Here is a 26,787-nt window from a genome sequence, read left to right as displayed (position 1 = left end):
CTCACAGTAATGAATAATAATCCACTCGCACACTGGTCTTCTGTAACAGAATGCGGGGCTGTGATCACACTTAAATGAGCGTGTTTTACAAGGAATTCGATAGGCTTTATTCAGCTACAAGTAAGAATAGCTGTTGTGTTCAAACTATCTGGTTCGTTAATTGAACAGTCTCCATGTACGTGTGAACACTTAGCGTGAAGATATCGCTTGTAATTGCCATTTAACTCTTGGTTTATGTCATAATTTCCAAATACCAATTTTACTTGCAGCGATGGAGCAGTGTGATTTGATGTGTTTCTCTGCATATCAGGTCTCTGAGGATTTCTACTTTGCAGACTCACTTGTATGTGGAGTGAACGTGTTGAGCCAATTAGCCACTTCGCTAAACTTTTACCACTTGTCCTGCATTTGCCCCAGGGTATTGTGGCAATGATTCCAATCCAGTGACCGAGCTTCCCCTGCCCAGGTTTTCCATAACAAACTTGCCAAGTGTATTCAATGCAGTTAGTGTAATGATGTATAGGTTTCCATACGCAGAGGGGCAGTGCATTGTAAACTTTTAGAGGGCATTGTTTTCCATTTGATTCCCCCATGTGCCCTAGCAACTTTTGTTGCAAAATAATTAAATGAACAGGCTTAAATGCCAAGCTGTATTGCTTAAGGCCTGGGTAGTCCTGTCAGAAAAGCTGCCTTATTTTACTCACAACATCAAGAACACATTAGCGTCTCCCAAATTGCTGCGCTCTGCTCTGCCAGAGGAGGTTCTGGTACCAAAGCTCTAGCGACCTGGAAATGTGCAGCTACATGTTCAACCCCGGGTTGGACTCTTAAGCACGGATCTGGGACATCCTGTTGGAGGGAGATAAGAAGGTTGACGTGTAAGGTCTGTAATACGAATTTGGTGAGTTTTCACCAAATTAATTTGCAGTGGAAGAATTTGGCAAAAGTTCCTGGATAAGAGTCGATGGCCTTTTCGTCCTTTCACACTGAGGTCAATGGGTTTCCCCAGTGTGTCGGCACGACTCAAGTGTCTGTTGAAGGCTGTGAGATGATTAAGGCCTCTGTTTCCTTTGCAGGTATCCCCGTGGTACCTTAATATGGTCTTTGAATGCCTTTTGCAATATTCAGTTTGAGCTCTCAGGTGCTTCTTCGCTCAAGATTTAAATAGCGAAACTCCCTTTATCTCTCGTCACCATTGCTTTGGCCAGGAAGTAGCAGAGATTCGGGCCCAAGAGCCTCACCACCTACACCGTCAGTGCACGTTTATTTGCTTCTCTCCACGTTATAATTAGCACGCACCTCCGATTGGCACGGTTGGCTATGTACGGTACGAAAGAAGCTTTACATACATACATACATAATGTAACCTAAATTATTCCTACTCTTTAAAAAACACACCCTTTGGTCACAACCAAGAAGTGCGCGCTTGCTTCGATGTGCACTTCACCCCGGGCTTGCTACAAAACGGGATGTCACAGTGGCTTTCCGAGTACGGTCATTCCGACCCCGGCCACTTTGTTTGCTTGCTGTTCAGCATGTGTGGGACACGGCCTGAGACGACATGAGAGTAAGCCCCTTTGCTTTGTGGATGCAGGAAATCGGTCACCAAAAGCTGCCCAACAAGGAAACGAGCTAAAAAAAGCGAGTCAAAAAACACATCAGCATCCTCAGCATTTAACACTGCTTTGCAACGATGATATACAATTTGGGGCAATGACCTTTCTCTGAAGAATGGGTAGCATTTTTTTTTACAAAAAAGGGGGTGATGGCTGGAAGCAAAACTAGAGTAGAAATCCTATAGTTCTCCTATAAGACAGTGTTAATGATCGCCGTGGCTAGTTTTGTTACTTTATATTGAAGCACACAGTGAGCTGCATGTACAGGTACATTGTACAGATCTTTTATTAGTCTACTTCGGGAGGAGGGCTACCCCCACACCATGCAGATGGTGAGGTCTGAGAAGGTAGCGGTTCGAACAGTACAATAATTGATTTAGCGGCACTGCCTTCGACTGCTCACAATGCCCAACTACGCCTGCGCTTGTGCACAGGCTCAAACCTGCTTAGCTTTCTTCGTGTCCTGGAATTGGACGTATTCAGGGTAATGTGATCACAGACACCACAATGGTCTACATTTACAAATTATGTGCGAGTGTTTTTAATGACGAATGGCGAGTAAGATAGCACACTCGTGATTAATGTGATGAGCTATTTTGTGTGCTCATGCAGCACTACTAAGCCAGTCCGTTGTGTTTTTATTTCACTGAAATGTATCCTGTCACTCGAGCTCACAGTGTTGGCGACTGCATCATCCACCGATTTGCATCACGACCGCCTCACCTGTTTTCCTTCAAGGATTTTTGGTCACCTATGGAAAATTGGCCCTTCGCTGATTCCACGTTTGCTTCCTATCCGCCTCTGTTTTAAAGGTAAACAAAGCAGGCAGAGTGGGACAGTATAACGTCATAGTCGCCGCCACCACCCCCCTCCCGTGGCAGTCCTGGCAGTGGGGGGGTGAGTAGACCAAGGCAGATTAACCCCCGGGGAAAGGGGGGGGTTAGGCGCGTGACGCGGCCAACGCACAAATGCAGCACTGCGAAAGAATGTTGATCACGACAACGTGACTTTGACAATGCAGCAAGTCATGGAGGCGTTCTATTTTGGCGCGTGCTCTGGTGGTGCGCTTCGGTGCTGTAAACATATGAATACAGTCATCCGTTTCACATTGCCGGAACAGAGCTTCCATATGTACAGCATGGCACAAATGTGCAAAATAGCTGTATTTATATATGAACGTACTCGCACGTACTCTCATGTTCAATTAAAATCTTTATATGGCACTATAAATGTGCTTCAGTTCATATATAACGCATAATACATAACAGGCCATGCTTCGGTTATGTCCTATGGTGTTACTTGCACTCAAACTGCAAACTCCTGCGATTTGACTCAGCAGTAAGTGTACCAACCTCCAGATTAAGTTACCACCTTTTAGTCCAAGTCCTCCTGTGTTAAAACATCAGCAAACACAGAACTGTGGGCGACCTATTCGATGCATTTCTTCGTATATTAACTTGACCCAAATTGCAGCATAAATTGCCTCGTAATACCATTAATAATACAGCCCTCTCGTATCCATTCATTCCGAGCTCTGCTGTTTACAAATCGACATGTACAGAGAGTGTCACCTTATTGCATGGCACTCAATTAGGGGATGGGTTTGAATTGTCAACAATAAACACGTGGGTGTTCAGGCAGCTGACATCGGTTACTCCCAGTAGAGAGCCCAGAAAGGTTTCGCATGCCTTTCCGGCTATATGTGGGTTGCCACTTCTAAGAAATTAGTGTACTTGCTTACTAATTATACGGCTATGAACTTGGCCATGTTTTGTGGAAGTGACATGCGCGAAGGGTCGCTTTGTACGCGTCAAGCCATTGCTGGATGAGGGCCTCCCTGCGCCATGTAGGTCGTGAGGGTTATTTGGTTTTACGTCATGCTGGTGAGTGCTGGTTGTCGAAGGTGGGCGGCATAGATGCCGGAGTAGAGTCTAACAATTAATTTCCCTTCCACTTCTCTGTGCTGACGATGTGGATTACGGCGTCTTAGAAGGGGTGAAGCTTTATAGTAGTTACAATTAGGCCTCATTGTCTACCGCAAAGACGCTCATCAGCCAAGTGGTTGTGGAGATGACGCGTTCATACCTGCGTACGGATAAATGAACACGCAAACGCATCGAGTGCAAATGACTCTGCCGCTGGGCAAAAATCGCCGAAGAATGCCGTCCCAAAATTATTTTGCTCTGCGCACTTGTAGTCCTAGAAATAAGCAGCCTGTTCACATCAATTGTGGACATGTAAAGCATCTTCAAATTCACAGTAGTTTAGGGCTACCAGTGGTGCATGTGTCCGAGTCTTTAGCCACGTGTTAAAGTCTGAGCTGCCTTGTGATCCTGTAATACGCTCACACTCGCTCTTATTTACGAAGTTTATGTGGGCAGGCACTTAGACTGAGTGTAGTGTTTAGGTGAGGGTTGCTTACTCGGTGAGTGGTGTGAACTTTGGATATTGTCAGTTTCTCTGCTAATGGCGTGACCAAAATATTCCATGAGTTTTCATGAATTTTACGTCTGAATGGGGAAAAAAATATAACGTGGTACTATACATAATTTCAACCAAACGTGATTGGTAGAGATAATGTAAAGATTAATATTATTTCTTCCAAGTATGGTGGTAAACCGCTTTAATCAAGAGGCATGAAGGGAGGGTTGGTTGGTGACTCATGCAGAGAATATAGGAGCATTTTGGAGGCAGTACAGGAAGGAGGCTGCCAGATTGTGTCTGCAAAGATCAGTCTCGACAGTTTTCACCCACATGTACAAATATTTCAATGAGTATTGTCCAAACATTCCAAGCAGGAGCCTCCAGTCAAAGGGTCTTGAGACTTGAGCCTTTCCTGGGTAAACCGCTTCACATTATGACGGCAGTGTGTAACGCAGCGGCGTGTATTCATGTTAGCTTGACCACTGGTCGGCAACCAAAATAAAAAGATGAGGACAGTATTTTTTTTTCCAATTCGGGGAAAAAAATTATTTCAAGAGCCGCAATGCAATATGAATACAAAGACGGTGGTCCATAATCAATAAGGTCACGAAGCAGTCCTTAGAGCCGCACGAGGCACCGGAGCTGCAGGTTGTCAACCCCTGAGCGAGACTGATGAACCCATTTAGTATTCTCTGGATCCCATCATCTCCCTCCCACTCGGTGACCTCCCTGCTGCTTTCCCCCTGTCCCCCCCTACCCCTTCTTTCTCCGTAGCACCTCCCTCATTCCTTAACCCCCGACTGATGTTGAGCTCCCTCCTATCACACCGGGCCCAGGATACCTCCACCCCTCCCCTTGCGTCTCCCCGCCCCTCGGTCATATGACAGCCCTGTGCTGCCAAGCCTGCCTGCGTTGGTGTGCACAGGCTATAATTAGCTCGTTCTTTTCTTTCTGGTTCCACCCCCAGCTCCCTCCTTCTCGTGGGGGAGGCTTTCCAAGCGCATGCGCTGGCCCTGTGACCCTGCATGCGAATGACTCCGCAATCGACAAGCGGCGTCACGGCACAGAATGTGCTGTGTGCACACGCGCGCACACGCACGTAAGCCAGCGCGCTCGTTTGCTCCCTCGTTCGCCTGCTCGCTGCTCGTAGGCACTGCGCAGTTCCTCTCCCTCGTGCCGTTCATCAGGAGATGTGTCTTTGCTCCACTAAATGGGAAACGACTTTGAAAGCGGGAGAAATGTGCCCGTGTGGCAGTGACGTGACCCGGCCTCCCCGACTGTCTAATCGGTAAGAATTTTTATCGTTGCTGACTAAATGCTTTTATTTTCGAAGGCTGCTGCTGCTGCATTGTTAACTTTTAAACCTGGCCGTAGTGGAACATTAACCCGAGCAAGAGTGTGTTTCGCGTGTAAAAGCAGCAGTGTTTCCCTACGCTTTATTGTTCATCACAGTACTCTTGAAGGGCCCGTGAATTATTATTGTTATTCGATGCTCCTTTTACATCGTTGTTGCGTCCCAGCCTCGTGGTGAATGTATCACCAGCAATGTGGAAGACTTCAGGGTAGGCTGATACAGTTGGCCGGAGTGATTATGCTTGCAAAATTGTCAGGCACTGAATTAAGCTACTTTGAAGGGATACCCAGGTTTAAGCTTCTGGACTTGTGAAACAATTTATATCTGTGTTGAATGCAATAATGTGTGGTGTTCTATTCATTACAAGCTGGGTTGTGAATTAGGATGCTGATTAAATCAAACGTTGTTGTGTAGGTTATAGCCTGTCATTAATCATCAGTTCTTTGGGACAACTTTCATCTAGCTTTTGCCCTCATCTTCCTTTTTCATTGAACATTAGATTGCAATTTAAGTCTAGATTTGAAGTTTTCGTGACTGCAGGGATCCATACTCTTTGGTTCTTTCGGTAAAGTCACATAGGTACAAAATAAAATAAATGTTTGGTTCTTTCGGTAAAGTCACGTAGGTACAAAACAAAATAAAATGTTTATTTTGTACCTACGTGACTTTACCGAAAGAACCAAAGAGTATGCGATTTAAGTGTTTATTAGACGAAATGTATCGTGTACTTTTTTTAGTGGATTGTTGGCATGAAGCGAAGACAAGGATCCGTCTCATCATCATGTTAACATTCTAAAATGTGTTTTAGAATGGGCTTTAAGTTTGTGCAGATGGTGTGTTGGTACACATGAGTACATTGGCTAGCATGTTTGGTAAGTGGCCCATCGGCTGATGGATTGAAATGTGAATTTATTCGTGTGTAGTTAATAGACCCTTGTTTTTTTATTTCATTTTGTCAGTGTGATGTAAGTAATTATTGTACACTATATGCATCTGTCAGGATAGTTAAATGATACATTTGAGAAACGCTTCCTCTAAAACGAGGTAGAGTTTACAACTCCTGAACTCATTTTGGTTTATAATACCCTTCAGGCATTGTCTTAATACATATTTACGTGTCATTGTCACCTTGCAAGATTTGTATTTTACGGGTGTCTGCGATGTGCCTTGAATTGTTGAGATGATTACAGGAAGGTTAAACAACACAAGTCCCTGGTTTGTTTAAGGATGAAACAAAAGTTTCCTTACAGTTGCCATCGACACTTCGTTCATTTCAACGTAAACCTACGCTCTTTTTATGACGCCGGACTGAACGGGAGGGTTGTTTAATGGTCGCTTTTCGGAGTCGGGGTTCGGGTATTAGCTCCACGAAAGTGTTTGGGATTTCTAGAGGGTGCATCGATTGCGACCAGTTTTGGGTTTGATGAACGTGGTGGGAAAAAACCCCGGGTGCGAACCTATGGCCTAATGAGGTGGGTGGTCACATGAGTTCCCCCGCTGCCCGTCATAAAATTAATACAGGCCCTCGCATCTCGGTATCGGTTTCACCTTGTAAAACTCAAGGGTGCTTGGCGTGTGACTTGCTAGCGTTGATAACCTTGTGCGACTCCGTGGTACTTTGTTCGGTAAACTTGTCTTCCGTCGTGTTTTTTTAGTGTTGATGAACTGCACGTAAACTGTTGTATTTTTTCATAAATAAATGTGAACCAGTACTACCCACCCTGCGTGATATTGTTCCATTGAGAGCTGCAATTAGGTTTGGGGTACGAGTGCAAGTTAAACCCAACAAACAAAACTGTTGAGCGCTCATTTTTGTCGTCTTGGCATGTTTTATAATTTGAGTGTACGTTTTGCCATTAGCTTTTCCATTTTAATTCGCACGTGTCTGCGTGTGGAGCTGGTGGGTCACTACTATGGGATGAATCGCCGTAAAATAGTCATTTGTAAACCAGGACTGTGGAGTGGTCTTGGAGAAGAGGGCCAAGGACAGGAATGGGTAGATGAGAAAACCAGGAAAGGCAGATTCCCCCCCCTCCCCCCGCCACGTGAATGGGGAATAATGCTGGGAAGGAGTAATTTTTGTAGTGCTGCTGCTGGTTGATGATGATGATGACGTGTTTTCATCATGTGCTTTCTTGTGCTTGTGCCGAGCAGATGGCCCACGTGCGAATTTGATGGGAGCCAGATCCGGCTCGTGATTTACCAGGACTGCGACCGCCGTGGCCGGCAGCATCTGTTCGACTCCGACTCCGTGCGCATCGTTGATGAAGCCCCTCAGGTAATCATTGGATTGACGTGTGTGGCCACACTTAAGACAATCTCCAATAAGTGATGTTTGCGAGCACCCGGTTCAAAAAGACCGTATGTTGCTCGAGAGAATGTTGCGGCCGCCATGGCACCAAACAAGCGTGCAGTGTGGCAAGCGAGTGAGCATTATACTTTGGTGAGGCCGGAACTGCTCCTGAAGGTGTGGTGTGACCAGCACCATGCATGGCCACTTTTCGTCTCCCCCCTTTCTGATGCCTACACACACCCTACTAAGTATACCAATAAAAGGCTACAGTCAGTCGAATTTGAGGCCTCAGGACCTGTTCAAATATTACTCTGCCATGGCCAGGAATTGAACTCGGGTATGTGGGTTCATAGCGCAGTCTGTTATGCCTCTACCCTCTGTCCCCCACAATTGCACGCGCACAACATACAAAGATAGTCCCGTCTTTGCAAGATAAACAGTATGTCGTTCCCTCTGCCAAGTCCATTCATATCACCGCTTGAAAGAGTCCTCATTATTAGAATTTAGGGTGTTCCATCCTCATTGCCAAGAATACATGATTGAGGACAGAGTATATCATTCGTAGCATATTCTATAAATTTAGGACCAGCGCAATAAAAATCATAGGTACCAGTTACACATCACACAACCAAGTTTCTTCACTGCTACGAGGAAATGCACATTCTTTTTTGCCGAAGCTCTTTACGGGTTTACGTAATATACCTAAATATCTCACCTATGACCAAGTTACCCAAAATTCACCGGATCTCAATGGATATCACAAGCCAAGCAGGGGTGAGCCTGGATATTGCTTCGATATTTCAGAAGATTGTTAAAAGGCTGCGGGCTGTATGGTGGAAATTAGAGCTTTATCAATTGTTGCGCTATATTGATATACTCCTATGCCTTCACCAATCCAAACTGACTGGCTTGGTGAAGTATGGTTAAATTAACCTCACGACCTGTACAGTATGGGGAACCCATCGTCCAGCAGTATATTGAAGAAATTGCTGTACGTTCACATGTACATACACACCTTATGCATTCGCATAAAAAAACTTGTTTTTGAACTCTCACTTAGTTCAACACATTCGCAGGTCACCTGGAATGTGCTGCTATCCACAGGTTAAATGGCCCCTCTACATTTAGCGCCACTTAACTAGACATTCTGCGGGGGTGGGGGGGGGGTATTTATCGCTGCCGCTACTCTTAACTATGTTTATCAGCCCCCCTTTTCACCTCGACTCCCCGTAGCCCTGCGTGTAGTCCCACGCGAGGCCCCCCCTCAGCTGATTGGTGTCGCGTTTCCGTGTCACCGCCATCAGCTCGCATACAACATCTTCGTACCGCGCAATGCGGGGCGGGAGACACAAGGGCAGGACACGAGACCTCACGCCACCCCGTCCCTCTCTTTAATTCTTGCTAATCAACTGCTGGCTTGACTTTTGAGAGGAATGGCCCCGTCGGAAAACCCGGTTTGATGCAAGTGATAAACCTCCACCATTGAAATGCTCACTCGCAGCACACCTCGCTGGAAGACATTGAGAGAGACTCTTCCTGGTGGCTTATTCTTTGGCTTTTGTCAGTTACCGCATGGGAATGGATTCTTAAGCTCTGGAAAGAGGTGTTGCTTTTTTCGCTGATGATGATGATTTTATTTTTAAAGATGAACAATTGTAAGTTTAAATGTAAGGAGATATTCTTATTTTGAACTGTCTTTCACCGATACATTTTTTTTTTAAATGTACAGCGTTGCCGCGTCGTGCCAGCCATGAGGGTTTTTTTTATTACTACACTGATCAGTGCGGGTCGGTGAAATAAGGGGTGCCCAGAGCATGTTTAGATATGTTAGCTGTAGCTGGGAATCAAACTTCTGAGACCAGGGTCGGAGCAAGGTGTGCTAACCACTGCGCCATTGTGTCACCTCGGCGATTTATCTAACATTAATTATATCCCAGAACCATTCACTTGCTAATGACATATGGTAGTTTATCAATGTCTGCAGAAGACTTCAACCAAAATCCACAAATTATTTTGTTCAGTGTCTGCTATCGAATCACCCAGCCACTGTGAAAAATGTAGGATGATATTGTCTGAAGATAGACAAGGGATAAGCAGTGTAATTGTCAAGATAAAATGTAGATCTGCGAGAGACAGCGGGAATTGATAGGGGGCAGCAGTAACGCTTAATAGCGCACAATGGAAATAGCCTGCTCTCTTTCCCGTGATGAGTCAACGGCACTCGGGCATGCTTTCCAGATGGTTCGCAGCATGTGGAATAGGACAACTGAAAAGAGGATGAGAGGATGGAAAGATGATCCGAGGATATGAAATATGAGACTGAAGACGAGCTGAGAGAATGGAACAGTGAAGGCTGTTGGGTGGCTTAAGAAAAACTTTCCTCCACGGATGATGGTCATGCTGGATCGTATTGTTTGGATTCCTCCCAAGGCCTTGGATCTTGCCTTCATTAACTTTCTGGGTTCTACAGTCTGCCTTAGCTGTTGCATTAATTGGCACTGATGGGGGGGGGGGGGTGGTATCTGCCGGATTTGGGTCCAGTCTTTTGTTCATCATGAATTTGTTGTCCTTCCACCGCACCTATGATTAGCACAGTTGGCTATGTACGGTGCAAAAGAAGTTCAACAAACGTACCTCATCATCACAGCTATTATCCTTGATGCATTGTTGCTGTGGATTCTCCTGGATCGATGGGCCCTACTCTACACCATATATGTGGATGAAAAGCTATGGTGATGCAGGGGGAGTTGAGTTAAGCAGAACAGCACCACACTGATTGAGCAAGTTATAGCAGTTCATTGAACCCACCACCGCTGTGCACATACGGCCACGTTTTCCCCATATTATCTGCTGTGCTGATAAGATGCACTTGGTGAACCTGTGCAGGCATGTGACCACGTGATGCAGAGTCGGTGCTCGACTGTTCGACTACTTTACTTACGAAAGCACGGGTGGGTAAGCCAATGTAGCAGCTGAACTATGATAACGATAACTGCTTGTAGGTTTTCTGGACAAACTTCAGAACATCTGATTTAAAATTTAATAATGGAAACATTACCATTTGCACTGAACGTCAATGGTTTAAGAACATATCAGCATTGTATTATAATACTGTTGTTAGAACGTTATTAAATTCAAAGTCTTCCTCTACAAATTACCAATGGATGGGGGGTGGCACTGATCCAGCTCTGTGGAAGTTCCACATTCCCATGGTGAGGGCCAGTCTGTCCATAGGATGGCCATCATGGACTTCCCACAAAGTCGAAATTATTTTGTTGACGCTGAGAGAGGTGGTATACTCAACTGATACTGGACCAGGATTTTAACTCTCAACCTTTCTATGGTGATCGTGCCCTCGAATCATCGTGATATCCAGCAGATTTATTCATTGCTGTAAGTGGACAATTATGTGCAATGGAATTGCAGCATGAGATTCAGAACCTGATAATAATAAAAAAAAATTACATTAGCATCATTTGATGCTTTAATATTGTCTAAATGTTGTATACAGAGCAGATTCATGCGATTCATAAAATGGCCAATTTTATCACTGTTTAATTCACCAGCATTGATTTGTAAGTTATTTACCACATAATCACCCAAATATATAAAACTTTTTTAGAATACTTATTACATATAACCTGTGTTGAATAAGGTTTGTTTATTAGCTTTAATCGAGCCTTTTCAAATGAGTATTACATTTTAATTTATGTGATTTGTATAACTGGAGTAGATGTTTATTTGTTACAAATTTTTCCGAATGGCAATTTTTTAATGAAATTTTAAATAGAAAAATATCATAATTTGCCATTATTGCCATTTCTGATGGCTGACCACATTGGAGGCAGTTGTAGAATGTTCACGATGTTGGTACTGGGGAGTGGCTTGGCATGCTTATTAAATCAAAAGTAGCAGGGCTGAGAGCAAATATGAGGGGCAGCAGTGCAGCATGCCAAGGCATCGTGATTTTGCATGTGATTCGGCATTCGCAAGGGCTTTTGTTGATGTGTGGCTTTATTAACCCAACCAGCCTTGCCAGTAATCATGTAAATGCATGTCACAAGACTGCATTTTGCGTAACTCAGCGGTTTGTTCAGTTAGATTGCAACATCAGAGCAAGATGCTTTTTACAAGCACAATCTTGGGTTGTGGCTCACAGCGAGAAAAACTAACAATACGTTTTTCACTGACCCTGCCGCATGATGCCTGACTGAGCATGGATGAACATAGCACAGTTATGCGTAGAACGGTCTTAAACACGTGGGCCAATCTAGAGCATGGATCACAGTGTTCTGAGCATTTATTTCTTTTATTATGTTTGTCTTCCTAGCAAAGCCTCACCGAGTCTCAAGACAAGTTTTCAGAGTCGGGGTTAATGTTGCTTTGTGTATCCCAACTGGGTAATTTGCAGGCAATTGGGATGTTTGGGCCAATACCAGTTAATTCTATGTATTTTTAGTTTGAGTTTATTTTATTTGTTACACATAATCCCGTTTTAGCCAATCACCCAACTATTTTGCAAGGGAAATCCTTGGTACATGAGTGCAGCAGCAACAACAAAAACACTTAAGACGAAAAAGAACAATAGTGCAGGTAATGAGTACAAGGTCCTTAGTAATATTGCACAACAAACTAACAAACCAGTTTTTTTTTGGGAGGAAACTGGAGAACTCTGAGGAGCCCCATACAGAACAGGGGGGAGAACATACATAGTCCACAGAGAAAGATGCCTGTTGCAAATCAAACCCAGAGTCTTTTTTACTGCGAAGCACAATTGTCACCACGACACCATCCTCTCACTCCATCCCTGCATGGCACCAGACGGTGGCATTCTTGTCTTTTGTAAATGAAGTTCATTGGAAAAATTTTTTTCAACAATATTGGAACAATCCTAATTATTGAACCAAAAAAAAAACCTTGCGTTTCGTACCCTGTATGCCCACTAGCCACTTCTTGTGCTTATCATGTCCTGTTACAATTCAGAAAGCATTGCTGTGTCCCAATTACAGAAAGCGGACGACTATTTTTAACGGTGGTGCCGCGATCTATGCAGCACCGTCACCGCTGCTGCTGCTGTTGTTGTTGCCTTGAACCATGCACAGTGGTCATGCGCAAGTCGGGAAAAGTACAATCCCCCAGGGTCAATGTTGTACTACACTTGCATGACCTCTGCCATGGTTGGCAACGTGAATCGCAGGTGACTGCTGACACTTTGGAAAACTCTGCCTGGAACGTTTGCCCAACTGGATTGGCTTCGAAGTGAATGTGGTTTTTTATACGTCGGGTGTCTGCACCCGCGGGACTCTTCCTGTGCATGATGTGAGCGATGATTCCCTTTGGATCCGGGAATCGTTGAAGAGAGCTTTGAGAAAGGAACAATGTGTCCGCACCTGTCACCATATATCTCCAAGGACTGGTCAATTGAGGTGGCGTCGAGGGTGAACGCAGGCTTTCCTAGTCGCCCACTTCACTTAAATAGCCCGTTTTAAAAACCACAGCGAACTAGATGCTGAATAAATGATAGGGGCTAAATGAAGGACCAAATGCGAATTTGACTGGAAAAACTGCACTCTTCAATGTGTCTACAGGACTTGTTCGTTGTGCAGTTGGGAGCTTTTGTATTTAATATTAGCTCTTTTGTTCTCTAGCTATCCAATGATATCGTTATAAGTATATCTTCAAATAGTGTTTACTACTCTGAATAAAATATTTCTACTGTTTTGTACAGACGGGCCAATTAATGTCTGAAGCAAATCTATAAGGAAGGCCCATCGTGTTTACGAGCCACGTTAGTCAATAATCAGGATAGCAAGGAGGGCTTTACGTCAGATAAAAGCAACCTGAGCAGCATCTGTGACCTGCCGCCTCAACGAATACCAGGCCGCGGTGACTACGTTTCCACAACACTGCCCTGACAACTGCCACCAACCCTTGTGCCCAGAGGTAATCGCCCTCACGCTAGGAAACCACCTGGACTCCTTTATAGCTGACAGTTAAGCACACTTGCCTTGTGAAGCCATGATGTGGAGGTCAGAGCACAGGGTTGGCCGTTCAAAGGTGATGGTTTCATTTCCTGTTCAGCGTTATGGTATCGAACTCCCATGTTTGGTTAGAGGTGATCTCCTCTGATCAACTAGGGATGATGTGATCACACTACAGTGAGATGTTTAGGTTTTCTTTTCTTCGAGTGGAGCAAATTGTGATTCTGCTCATCTCAATGTTGACCAGTGTGGACGGCTACGTGGAGAGCCATGGAATGATCCACACCCACCCTGCTTGCGAGTCGATGAATTGTCGTGATTCAGGGCTGCAAATCGATTCAATAATTTACTTTTTTTTTTAAGATCAAATGTTGACAGTCTCATTTGTATTCTCATTGACTCGTTTGTGGTTTTATTTGCTCTCTTAACCTGAACTTATCTTACACTATCAATTATTACTTGCCACAATTTGATGCATCTTTAGTGAGCACAACAATTGATTTGAGCGTTTTAATTGATAAATCTGCACGTGCCTAGTACGCGATCGCAGGTGCCCTGAGAGATTGAGGAGTTCAGCCTCCCATTAGGTGCATAGCATGAATTGGCCCCTCTCCTAAACAAAGATCCTCTCTCATACACCCAGCAACAGCTCACGATAGAGATGTTCGCCAGCATGGTAGCGGGCACGACCTTGGCACTCTTGGATCACCTTAGGGAAAGTGTGCTATTTCTAGTGCTTGTACCTCCCTGCTATTTCATTTGACGCAAACCCGTGGTTAATTATTTAACTTTCAAACAGCCCTGAGGTGCGAGTGTTTTCGTTCGGACCGCAGGACTTGCGCTGAACGTTCACATTGGCAAATGGGCGCATTTTGTTTTCATACCTGCCGCACGTGTGGTTGTGATTTCTTTTCACGCCTGCAGTATTTCCTTGAGCAAGCGCCTTGCCACATGTTCGATATCAACCGTAGAAATGCAAGAACAACGACTTCAAAACACTTAACTTGTATTCCAACACTGTATACCGGAATCATTACAAGTAGTATTTTTGGATGTATATTCATAATATCCCTGAAAAGGGGATTTTGAGGACAGTGTGTAAAATATGGAAGTTTTTAACTTGCATCCATATGCAAAAGAGCGTGATGCCCGCTGGAGATTGTGGGATTTCATGGTGTTAACACGTGGTCTTGTAGGGTCAAATACCTCTTGCATCCGGGGTCACGGCCGTAGATTTGTCGTGCCTTGGTAACTTGCAGCTGTGTACCAGCTTTGCTCATGTTGGGGGGATCAGTGATCCCTTTGGGGCCTCTTGGTGATGCTGCAGGCACTTCCGATTAGCACGGTTGGCTGTGTACGGTGCGAAAGAAGTTCAACATAACGTACATCGTGTGTTCTTGGTTCGACTGCAACACAAGCAATCATCATCAGGTGATGATGATTGCTTGTGTTGCAGTCGAAACGTCGTGAGAATTTTAATTGTTTTATATTTATATTATTTTATTATTTCCCTTCTACGTGACTTTACCGAAAGAACCAAGAATATGAATCTCTGCAGTCACGAAAGCTTTAAATAAAAATTTAGTACATCGTGTGTTTTGCATGTGGTGTAAACGTTGCTGGAGAGATAATAGCGCCATTCGTGAGATCATTGGCATGACGTTTACCTTATTGCTGGGTGTTTAATTTGGCCATGACACCATGCGTACCAATGACTCACATTTAGACAGCGTCATGGGATCTCGTTAACATCCAATGAATGCAGAGTCTGATGTTTTATCCATAAAAGTCTGGAAAGGGGTATGACATCCACCACTTACTCTGAGTGATCTTGACCATGTATCCAATACCTATTTTGAAATTGCGAAAAATCTAAAGCTGTAATTGCATTGGTGTGCAAGCATGTGCGTTGACCTGGAGCGCACTTGCATTTCAATTGGTGAGAGAACTTGTGCCCGAGTGAACGCATTGAAAGTCGGTCTCCTACTAAAAGTTTCCCCCGAGTTGGCCGAGGGAAGGACAGATCCCTCCACCCGAACCAACCCCCTCTTCTGTTGTGCGAGGGCTTGAATGTGGACACAAGCCAAGCGTGTAGTCTGTAAGTGTAAACAAATATTCCGATAAACAAAGTGTTGGCACCATCGGGGGCCAAAGCTGTTATCGCAAGTACGCCAGGCCCTTTCGGGGAGCGAAATAAAATACGGCCTCTTGCACACTATACGGGGTATGTGACCATAAATATAGTTCCACCCACGCCGCATCACATGCTGCCTGCTGCCTCTGTTATATCCGTTTGTGTGGGTGTGTGTGCGCATATATTTATACACGCATACATACATTTTCCATGTTTGGCCTACACAGATACACCAGTCAGCATATCAATGACGATTTTTATTTTATTTACACCTTTTGGTACAAATACTGCACACTTAAAACGCTTGTTTTTAATTGTGTGCTTAGCGTCCTTTGTCATGGGGCTTTTGGTCAGACTCGAACCTGAGGTCTTGAAATCCATTGGGGCTAGCGTGCAATGTGTTCAGCCCCCAAACTTTTGCGGTAGGATAAATCTAAAAAAAGTCATCACGTGCGCTCTTTGGAAGGAATGGATGTTTTGGCCGGTGGACCATTTGACACGCAGCCTGTGTATTTTTACTACCAACCCACTCTCTGCATGACGGCTCCTTTCCTGTGACATCTGCAGTCCCTTTGCAATTCCTCCACACGCACCGTGGCACATCTACTCTCTCCACGGCTGCTCTGCACGGCACCCACCCCACCCCCAACTCGCTCTGCACAGCTCGCGCAAAACTTGAATGTAAAAAGTTCACTCCCCAAGAATAAACACACACGGCTCACGTGCTTTCCTCCTCCGAAGCTACCATGAGGATTCCTTATGTTTGTTTTTTGTTGCTGCGCCCGCCTGCAACTTACTGGCTCACGTCCAGATTTTTCAAGACTGCTATGGGTTTCAAAATGTAAACTGAAAACCAGATTTGCGATTTTAACATTCAAAATATGTATCCTTGAGTGGATGGTAATGTCACTGCTTATAGGCTGTTATACGACTTCACTTTCTTTTTGCATATTATTGTGTTGTATGTAAGTAAAACCTCTTAGCCCTCAATGAATTAAAAACTAAAATATTCATATCCAAACTGTGGCCACCGCTGCATTGTGTATCATTCATGTAAACACGTTTATATATTTAAAGGTGCAGCCCTGCAATTGCTTGCTCATGCCACTGCTGGCAGAGGAGCGTTGGTAGAAAGAGCTGTATTGAGCCCCTACAGAAGGTATTTGGCTTACTCCACCATGCCATCTGTGACTCTACACACGTGTCTATACAAAAGTCAGGACACACAGGGTTATTTCATTTATTTTAACACTGGCATTAAAACATTTTAATTGTTTATTCTTTAAGTTAATATGTTATCTTCAATTAATATGTAATTTACTTCACCTCAACGCTGGACGTACAAGATGTGATGAGGATATTTTTTTTACGTTGGTGTTAGGACTCCACTCAAAGCGATAGGACACAACTGGCACACTTGCCCCATTCCATGCCATTCTTTTACGACGCCCTAATGAAACACGATGGTGAACGCGCGTGTCTCCTGTCGTAAATTACGCCCCAGGAAGCCAGTCATTTTTTTTTTAACGTAAACTGAACGTAGCAGTCGGCCGTTCAAAAATGAGAACGTCATGCATTGTACGTAATTGCTGGGCTCCTCAGGTGGCCTGATGTGGCGATGAGCTCGCCTTGCTTTTCGTGACCCACGGTGGCCATGATAGACGCTCGCTGACAGTAACTTTTCTCGATAGCCTTCGGTGACCTTGAAGGGGGATAGATAATATTTGTGGAGAACCGTCGCAATGGTTAGTGAACTCCGCTACGAATATCGCAAACTGAGGTCGATTCCTGGCCACCGCTAACAGAAGTGGTGAGCGATATCTGAACTGGTCCTGGGGCCTGCCCTAGGTCATTGCAGCCTTAAATTAAATCCTGTTATGTGTGTAAGTAAATAAAACAGCACTAGGGAGACAAAGCTGGCCAGACGTGGTGTTGTGTGAGTGCACCAACCACTCTCGTTTGCCTTGCAGGTCTTAATTGGCCCTCGCGAACAACACCTGCCCCATCAGTCTGTTAAAGGCCGTAACACATCTGTTTGTCGCCTGCTGTCCTGCAAAGCTGTACGTCGCTGCACAAATGCAGATGAAATTCGACCGACGCGTCTCTCTAATGATTGACATGGTGACTAACCTCTGCCGAGGTCATTGTCGCAACGGGACAATCACGCGCTGCTTCGCCCGCACACCTTCACCGGGCGTGACGGTGGCGGTGTTGTGTTGTGGTTGAGAGCCGTTGCCAAGGCTGCTCTCACCGTGGGGCTTTACTCATCTCGCTCGCTAACCCCCACATCTGCACCTGGCGGCTTCCCTCGTTGTTGTATTTACGCCCACCTTCTGTTGAAACTGAAAAGACACCGATGTCGTCTTTGTGTTCGTTCGTTCAGCAGCCTTGTATGACTCGTGTGTGTTTGCCTGGTGGTGGTTTGTTTATTTGTTTTCGTGTCTCGGCAAGCTGAAGCTCATGGCGAGCCTTTGGCAAAAAGGGGGTGGCACGTGTTACATTTGGACGAGAGCTAGAGAATGTGCTCTAGTGAGTCATAGCCCAAAGCATTTTAATATCTGAATCTGCTCACGTGTGTGTTTGTAATGTGTCCATTGTATATACGTGATTTTTGTGTTGTACTGAGCTCCAAGAGCGTATTTTTTTTTAAACATCACTTGCCTTATCTATTAACTTTAATAAGATGGTTGTGTGTGCATTCATTGGTGACCTAGCCCGAGACCGGTAACTCCCTACCCTTGAAAACTCTCATTATTCACAATTCAGTATATGTGAGTTTGTAGATCTCCGTGTGAATCTATAGGTCTTGATGTGAGTATTTAGTTGTCTATGAGGCTGTGGGGTTTGTCAGTCACTCGTTGGTGACCTAACCGAGACCGGTAACTCACTACCCTTAAACTCTATTTATTCACAATTCAGTATATGTGAGTTTGCAGATCTCCGTGTGAATATATAGGTCTTGATGTGAGTGTTTAGTTGTCTATGAGGCTGTGGGGTTTGTCAGTCACTCGTTGGTGACCTAACCGAAACCGGTAACTCACTACCCTTAAACTCTATTTATTCACAATTCAGTATATGTGAGTTTGTAGATCTCCGTGTGAATCTATAGGTCTTGATGTGAGTGTTTAGTTGTCTATGAGGCTGTGTGGGGTCTCTGTCAGTCACTCGTTGGTGACCTAGCCGAGACCGGTAACTCACTACCCTTGAAAACTCTCATTATTCACAATTCAGTATATGTGAGTTTGTAGATCTCTATGTGAATTTATAGGTCTTGATGTGAGTGTTTAATTGTCTATGAGGCTGTGGGGTCTGTCAGTCACTCGTTGCTTTAACTTACTTCTCCTGAGAACCCTGTTCAATCGCATGCGGCTGCCTGGATTCGAACCCAGGGTCTCAGGGGCAGCTCCGACCTCTGCTTGCCATGAATGAACAACAATATCTTGCTGATTTCGTCAAGGAGCATAAACAACCCCACCAACTACGGTCATCCTAGCAGCGGCTTTTGGTTAACCATCGAACAAAGATGGTCACTGCCTTCGCGCTTTTTGATGCGCTTTTGTGTCCGTCTTTTCTTCGATATCAGGAATAAACTGCAGCTCACTTGATACAGTAATTTTGCTGTGACGGTTCCACCTGAAGACGGAAGCTTGTGTTGCCTCCGAAACGTCGTGATTTAATTAATTTTAATTTTTTACATACGTGACTTTACCTAAAAAAACAGAGTGAATCCTTGCAGTCATGAGAACTTCAAATCTGGAGCTATGCACTTTTGAATCTAGATTGAAAACTCATTCCTTTAGAACTGCTTTTTGTGTTTAGTTCGTTTTCCTTCCCCCGCACCTCAGATAAGCATGGTTGGCTACGGTGCGAAAGAAGTTCAATGAACGTACATACATACCCAGCCACCTCATGCTTGCACCACATTGTTAACAGCGCGTGCTGTTCGTGTCTTTGTTTTGTGTGCTGCAGAAGAGCGATGAGTCGCCGAGAGGCTTGGGCAAGTGCCGCTCAAACGGCGGGAGCTCGGGGAGCCTCAACTCCAATTCCTCCTCCTCGCAGACTCCGTCTGGCGGGGATGCTCAGCCCAAGTACCAGGTAGGGCTGGGGCATGTTTGGGATAAAAACAACTTCTGGTTAGGTGAACTATGGGTAGCCCGCGTTGAGCTAGCCTAAGGCCAGCTGCTCTAGATTGGGTCAGGTTTGGATCAGGTGGGGCTAGGATTAAACCAGCTTTGGCTGAATTGTATGTGGTGAGGCCAAATCCAGGCTGGGCTGGATTGTGGCTAGTCACGCTTTTACAGGTTGGTTTGAGCGAACTGTAATTTTTAATTAAATAGTTCCACTTGTACACAATTACCTTTGCGTTAATAATCGCGTTGATGTCATGCGATGCTTCAATGGCTATGGTTGCAGAATCCACTGTTGTCATTGGGCAACTATAATTCAATGTCATACAATCTGACACTGTTGTTTTATGTCGATACGAAGCGTATGCGCTCCTAAAGCTTTCCCGGCCCAGTGCTTTAGGCCCATTCCGTGAGGTTCTAACCAAACTCCTGAAGGACCGATTTCCATGTAGACAACTTCTTAGATAACACTTTCCATGTGGTAACCCAATCTTGTGTCTGGCAGGATAGAAATCAAACACGTTGTCCTCATCCCAGTGTGACCCCTGGCTAAATTTAACAAAGCCTCTCTTTGTGGCAGAGCGTGCCCACAAATTTGTATGCCTGCCCTCATTCCCGTGCCATCTAGTCTAAGGTCATCGGCTAGGAGAATGAAAACAGAAGCTCGAATCATCTTCTGAAATGAACACATGAGCCGAGGGCAGGAATGTGCCCTGGTTGGCAGTAACTCGATACAGACTTTTATCACAATTCTTTTGGGTTGAAGTTGCGATGTTGAAAGTGAAGTTAACATGCTCAATGCTTGAAAAGTGGCTATTATTAGTTTCCTAATTTTGGGAACCGAAGCAATTGTCGGTTCAGGATGACAGACTGGGCAAACCTGGCGCTTAAGTGTGGCACACTGGGCTTCAGGCGAGCAGTCATGCCTCCTCTTAGGTGACTGTATCGGACTTTAAAAGTCTCACGCGTCACTTGCATGTGTTTATTGTTATTTTTTTATTATTTATATTTTTTTATTTTCCTTCTACGTGACTTTACCGAAAGAACTAAGAATATGAATCCCTGCAGTCACGAAAGCTTTAAATCGAAATTTGCATGTGCTTGTTTACGTTTTTCCCTCGCTAACAAATCGTTTAATTGTCATATTGTAGATCCATTGTGCCATGTAAGATCATGGATGTCTTTATTGTTACTAAATGTGTCTGTCTCGTGTTTGTTTTGTTTCTGTATTCATTCTATCAGCTTAGAAGATGTGTTAACTTATATTTGCATAACTGTTATGCGATTATATGGAGCGTAAGATTTTATTTAAAACCCAGAATACAGATAATGTTTCGTGTGGACATTTTTTCATTTTAAAGTGATGGATATACATGTGCCTATGACAAATCAGCCTGTGCCCAATCTCTCCAGCTCTCAAAAGCTAAGCAAGGATTGACCCAGGAATAGGGCTTTGATGGGTGACTGCTATTCACAACAGGTGTTATTGGCTGCTCTAGAGCTCCATTTTAAGCAGCAGGATGGAGTGAAACAAAATGTATTCTTGTACTGTGCTTCTATGCTCCTGCATCTTATGCTGACCCCTCCTTCAACCAGCACTGATGAGCAGAGTGAAGTATGGTCAAATATCCCACACAACCCGCACGGTGTGACGAGGCCCTCATCCAGCAGTGGATTGACAAACGTCGTTATTGTGTATTGCATACAGTAAAACCTTGCATTGCGAGTAACTTGGTCTGTGAGTGTTTTGCAAGACGAGCAAAAATTTAAAATAAATATTAATTTGAACCAGCGAGGTCTTGCAATACGAGTAGTACGTGTACGCTTTGTCTGCCGAGCGTCACGTGATCACAACTGGATATATGAGTGCTTTGTATTACAAACACGTTTCCGGAACGAATTATGCTCACAATCCAAGGTTTTACTGTATATTCATTTGACGGTTGTATAATAGCGTATTTTAATGTTATTTTGCGCGCGTGCGTTTCTATCTTTCCCTCTTCCCTGGACCAGTATGTGCGCATGGGCCCCGACGTGAAGATGCTAGGAGAGATGATGTTCGGCTCCGTGGCCATGAGCTACAAGGGATCGACGCTCAAGATCCACCACATGCGGTGAGCGCGGAGAGACAAAGGTGTCCGGGCATGGTGTATCTCCACACCACCAAGTAGTGCGCCGTTCCGGCCTTAACCCTTTCTCGTTCCGGTTATGTACGTGTACATGATGTACGTGTACATAATCAGAATGGACTCGAGAAAAAAAACTAAATAAAATTTCTTTTTCGGCACCAAGGCTGCCACAAGGGCCATGCGGGAGGGCATGTGCCAGCTATCATAGAGTGCGGTCGTGTCACTACAGTTCTCTGCGGCGAGTAAAATGTCTTTAAAAACGGCGCTATGCATCTCTAAATAAAAATTAACGCTGAACGGCTTACACGTTCCGAGGTTCGGTGGTAAACCGGACCCACCCTGCAACTTGCAGACGTCTTGGAATGGTAAAGGGTAAATCGCATGTCTGTAAAGCTAAACAGGAAATCTTTGTGTGTGTGTCTTTGCGCGTATATCCTTGTCTCTCGGTTGCAGGAGTCCTCCCCAGATCATGCTGAGTAAGGTGTTCACGGTGAACATGGGAGGCACGGGCAGCCTCAGTGGCAGCAGCAGCAGCCTGTGAGTATCTGTGCCACCTCGCTCGCATAAACTAGCCGCACGTCTCCACGCACTGCCTCGGCTGTTCATCTCCACTTGGCTAGCACAGTATTTCTAGATGTCTCGCGGGTTTTTTTTCTTTTCACTTGGAGACATTAAGACAGCTGTCTTATCCACTTATAGATCTTAAAGATTCCCGTGATATTTCTCAGGAGTAAGGCTTCATGTTGGGAATTCTTTAGCCAAGGTTACACACCTGTTGCATCCATAATTGGTGGGTATATATACAGATATCATTGCTATATGTATATTTCACGGATCTATTTCTAATTGGTGGGTATGCATTTTTCCGTGAATTCTCACCATAGTTGCCTGCAATACGTAATACCGTACATACGTAATAGATACGCCTGTTGCCTCTGTCGATTTCAGTACGCCGTTCAGCCTTATGTAAACAGCGCATAAGCTAACAGGCGTGCAGTGAAAGGCCGCTTAGGTTGAGTGTTCTGTCAGCCTCGGAAATGATGCGTTATTAAAAGATTTGTGGCAGCTATGCACGCGGTGACATGCTATGCTGTTCGTTTGCAGGCTGACCGACAGCTTCGAGTACACCCACGCGGGACTCACCTCCTCCCGCTCCTTCCCGGTGCTGAACTCCAGTGCCGTCATACGGGAAAAAACCCGAGGTACGCACGCACGCCCCGTGCACGTGCACACAACTCCACGCTCGCGGATGGCCCATATGGAGCAGGCGAGCGCCTGGTCAAAACGCGTAGCATTTGTCTTCTAGGTACCGACCTCGGCTGTGAGTTGTGGGCTCTCCAACGCAGGCGAGGAAAAGGGTATTGAAGTACTTTCATGGGCACTGCCCTAGCGCCCTCCAGTGATGGCACTTGCAGTGACATCGTGATGAAAATCTCCTCCGTAGTTGCTGCTGTGATGTTCACTGAAGTGCGATTAAGTGGTTGTGAACGTGATCATGAAATGTGGTTTCTTGTCGCAGCTTCACTCGTGTGTCCAAATTGTAGGAAAATATAGCCTTTGTGCCTAACGACGACGAGATATGTTTGTTTTTTGGGGTTGCATCTGTCTATATGCTGCCACAGGCCTTGCTATCTCGACGAACCAGCTGTGTTCGTAATAACTTGTGCAAGCAATGCGGTTTCGCTTAATATTTAATTAAGTGTTTATTCAGGAGTGAGTAACTACATTTATTGAGATGCATGTGGTTTATATTAGGTAAGTGCACACTGTTTGACGTGGCACAGCAGGTTGATGATAACTTCTACAAGAGTTTGCGTTGGCACACGCAACCGGGAAAACAAGCGGCAAACAACACGAAAGACAAGGGAATATTTTGGGCAAATTTATTTATTATTTCGGGGCTCATATTGGTCTCTTTCAAGTGTCCCACCACTCAAGCGGCATATGTAAGACGGGTAATGATTGGAATGACGTTACATGCATTGCCAACAATTCACTCATCCATGAGGTACACTGACTGCAGCTCAGGGAACAGCTTTTGATGTTTATTGTAAGCTCGGAAAGGTGCACACATTTACAATGATTAAATCTGAGTGATGTGTGACAATTGTTTTTCATTAACATGTTTTCTGTTTCCAGGTTTTGATAGCACATCATTTTCACAAGACAGGTTTACGTGTTAGTTTACACTCCGTATATTTGTGCCATCTCAAGACTCTACTATATTTGTGCGCCGTTCTTTTGCCTCCGTTGTCTCCTGTTTGTCTCTAATTTCCCATTTCAGTTAGCGTCTAACGTAAGTGCGTTCTGTCGTCTGTCCGTCGGCTATATTTGTCTCATTTACTCCGTCTTCAGTGTTGCGTGCACTCTTCACCTTCCGCTGCCCTCTTCTCTAACCATTGGGTCCCATCTCCTTTCCTCCAGTAGGACTCCTCTCCTTGTGCTGCCGTAGGCAGGCTGGTTCAATGCAAGGGCTGGACGCTATGCCGTTCGGCTTAGTGCGGAGTGCCTCTTTCTTCGCAGGTTTGTCTGTCGTGATGTCCACCTGTTAGTTTGCATCCTGCTGCATTTAAAAAAAACACTAACACCCCCCCCCCATCCTTGATCATGCTTCCCTCTTCTGTTTGTTTGAGTGGCATATCAATAAATTATAATCAGGAAGAGAGCAGCAAGGTCTATATTTTTGGATGTACGACTTCTATTCACAAGGGGCAATCATCAGGCCCTGGTTTATCAAGGTAGCTTGCATCGCAGTGTGGAGTGGTCTCTGTTGTCTCAGGGCTCTGTTGTGAAGATGTTTCTGCCACAATTTCCCCAACCTATTCCTTTCACCCAATTATAGTGTCATAGGTTGTAACCGGTTTCATTTACACAACTTTTGGGGTTAGTCCCATGATCAGTAAATAATATCTGGGTATGATTAGTTACTATTAGACAGAATTGACTGTACATCTTAATTGATGCTTGCTGCTCTAAAAATTGGATGCGACAATCTGAGCCGAGCACCAAACGTTATTTGGTATTAAACCCTTTCTGCTGCGGATGCCTCTGTGTTACGGCTCTGCTGCCTTTTTTTCCCTCCCTCCCCATATTGACCTCATAGTAAGTGGCAAATGTGGGGCAATTCGGTTACACAACTGCCTATTGTGTAAAAGAGGGGCCAGGCTACAGTGACCCCTTTAATTCCAATTTTTTCCGCACGCCAGGAGCACGAAACAGTCTCTCTCAGTGCAAGCGGGAGCCTTGTCACGTCCAAATGACCATTATGCCCCTATAGGGCCCTTTGTCCGAATGAATCATCAGTCAAATCAATTGGTAGCCATTTCAAAAATGTAAGTGGTCATCATGGAATTGTGAGCATTAAATTTACGGCTTCCCAGTGTCCGCTTTATGGCGATTGGCTGACTTGAGTACTTAATGCCAATTGGTATTTATGTACATAGGCATATATTCATGTTGCACAAATAAGCACCATTTAGATTTGGAAGTCCTCTTTGTTGGTAAACATTCACTCAACCTCCACACATAACCAATTCTATAGTCGCCACTGTTGAGTGCTCTATTTAAACACATTTACACGAGTAGCCGATCTCAATATAAATCGCCAGTATTTTCACATTTATTCTCAATAATTAGTTTTTTATGAGTAATTAGTTTCTACCGGAGTGTATGATGACACATAGGCAGGATCATCCACTCCTCTCCCTCTGGGTTCCATTGTGCTAACAACCACAGCGCTTACTAATGTTTTTGATGTATCTGATTAACTTCCACTGCTCTGCCTAAAACCCAAGGGCCTCTTGCCCCCCTCACCCTGGTGTCGAACTTGCACTGAGGTGGCGTGTCGATCTCACCGTTTGGTTCACACTGGGTTTTGTTTGTGCGATCACCGGAAAAGTTGTGCCACTGGAAACCTAACTGAGCACTTTACATCTTGGTGGGGAAATGAGGCTGAAGTCGTGAAGCGGACTATGATTTTAATGGGTTTTTACAAATCTTGAACAAAGTAACAGCAATAATATGTTTTCGTAGATGAAATCTGCTGTCTGTACGTTTAACCCCTCAGATGTCCTTTTGTATGAAATCATTCTGCGTATTTGGTGTGCTGTTGATTGTGGTGATAACGATTGACGTAACACAGGATTTGTGTGAATCAACTCGGTTTTGTGTACGTGCACCGATTTAGTAATGAATGCAGCTGTCTAGAGCAACTGTCTGATATGTGCACGGGGGGGGGGGGGGAAAGTACAAGGCAATTAAAGAGACGCTGAAAATACTCCTGGCAATATAAACATTTGGCTGAAATAATGACAAACATAAATGCTTATATTTTCAGCGTTTGTTTGAAATTGTCTTGATTTTTTGCCAGCCGTTGAAGTGCTAATAAAGCACTTTGTTCCAAATAATTTGACAGCGTTGTATGCATACGATGGCTTGGCTGGTTATTGAAAGCTGCGCTCTGATCCGTCCTATCTTAACAGACAAGTCCTGCCCTTTTACAATGTGGAATTTGACAGCATCATGGATGGGTGGTTTACTGAAGGGGAGAATCAGTCTAGGTTAGATAAGGTTATGGGTGTCTGCTCTAAAATCTTCAATGTCTCCTTAATCTTGATTTGAAGCTTTCGTGACTGCAGGAATCCATACTCTTCGGTTCTTTCGGTACGTGGCTTTACCGAAAGAACCAAAGTGAATGTCTCCTTAGCCGTTATCACGTGTAATAAATCCA

At 44.6% G+C, this 26,787-nt stretch overlaps 1 protein-coding gene across 3 annotated transcripts in view; it reads left to right on the top strand.

The window, feature by feature from the left end:
• FNIP2 (folliculin interacting protein 2) overlaps window positions 1-26,787 on the top strand; it is a 65,397-nt gene that overhangs the window by 24,641 nt on the left and 13,969 nt on the right. The window contains exons 1-7 of one of the 3 annotated variants that reach the window (XM_078875460.1): window positions 5,013-5,139; window positions 7,549-7,672; window positions 19,772-19,897; window positions 21,943-22,043; window positions 22,512-22,595; window positions 23,163-23,260; window positions 24,486-24,581. In XM_078875460.1, the coding sequence (XP_078731586.1) occupies window positions 5,066-5,139; window positions 7,549-7,672; window positions 19,772-19,897; window positions 21,943-22,043; window positions 22,512-22,595; window positions 23,163-23,260; window positions 24,486-24,581 (703 nt within the window). In that variant the 5' untranslated portion in view covers window positions 5,013-5,065. Of the gene's footprint in view, window positions 1-5,012; window positions 5,140-5,162; window positions 5,329-7,548; window positions 7,673-19,771; window positions 19,898-21,942; window positions 22,044-22,511; window positions 22,596-23,162; window positions 23,261-24,485; window positions 24,582-26,787 lie in introns of those variants that run through there. The other 2 variants (XM_078875459.1, XM_078875458.1) reach the window with 2 other exon arrangements.

The sequence above is a fragment of the Lampetra fluviatilis genome, chromosome 41, assembly GCF_964198595.1.
Source record: "Lampetra fluviatilis chromosome 41, kcLamFluv1.1, whole genome shotgun sequence".
Lineage (NCBI taxonomy): Eukaryota > Metazoa > Chordata > Hyperoartia > Petromyzontiformes > Petromyzontidae > Lampetra > Lampetra fluviatilis.
The sequence above is the reverse complement of the archived record's forward strand: the minus strand, read 5'-3'. Positions and strand labels throughout refer to the sequence as shown.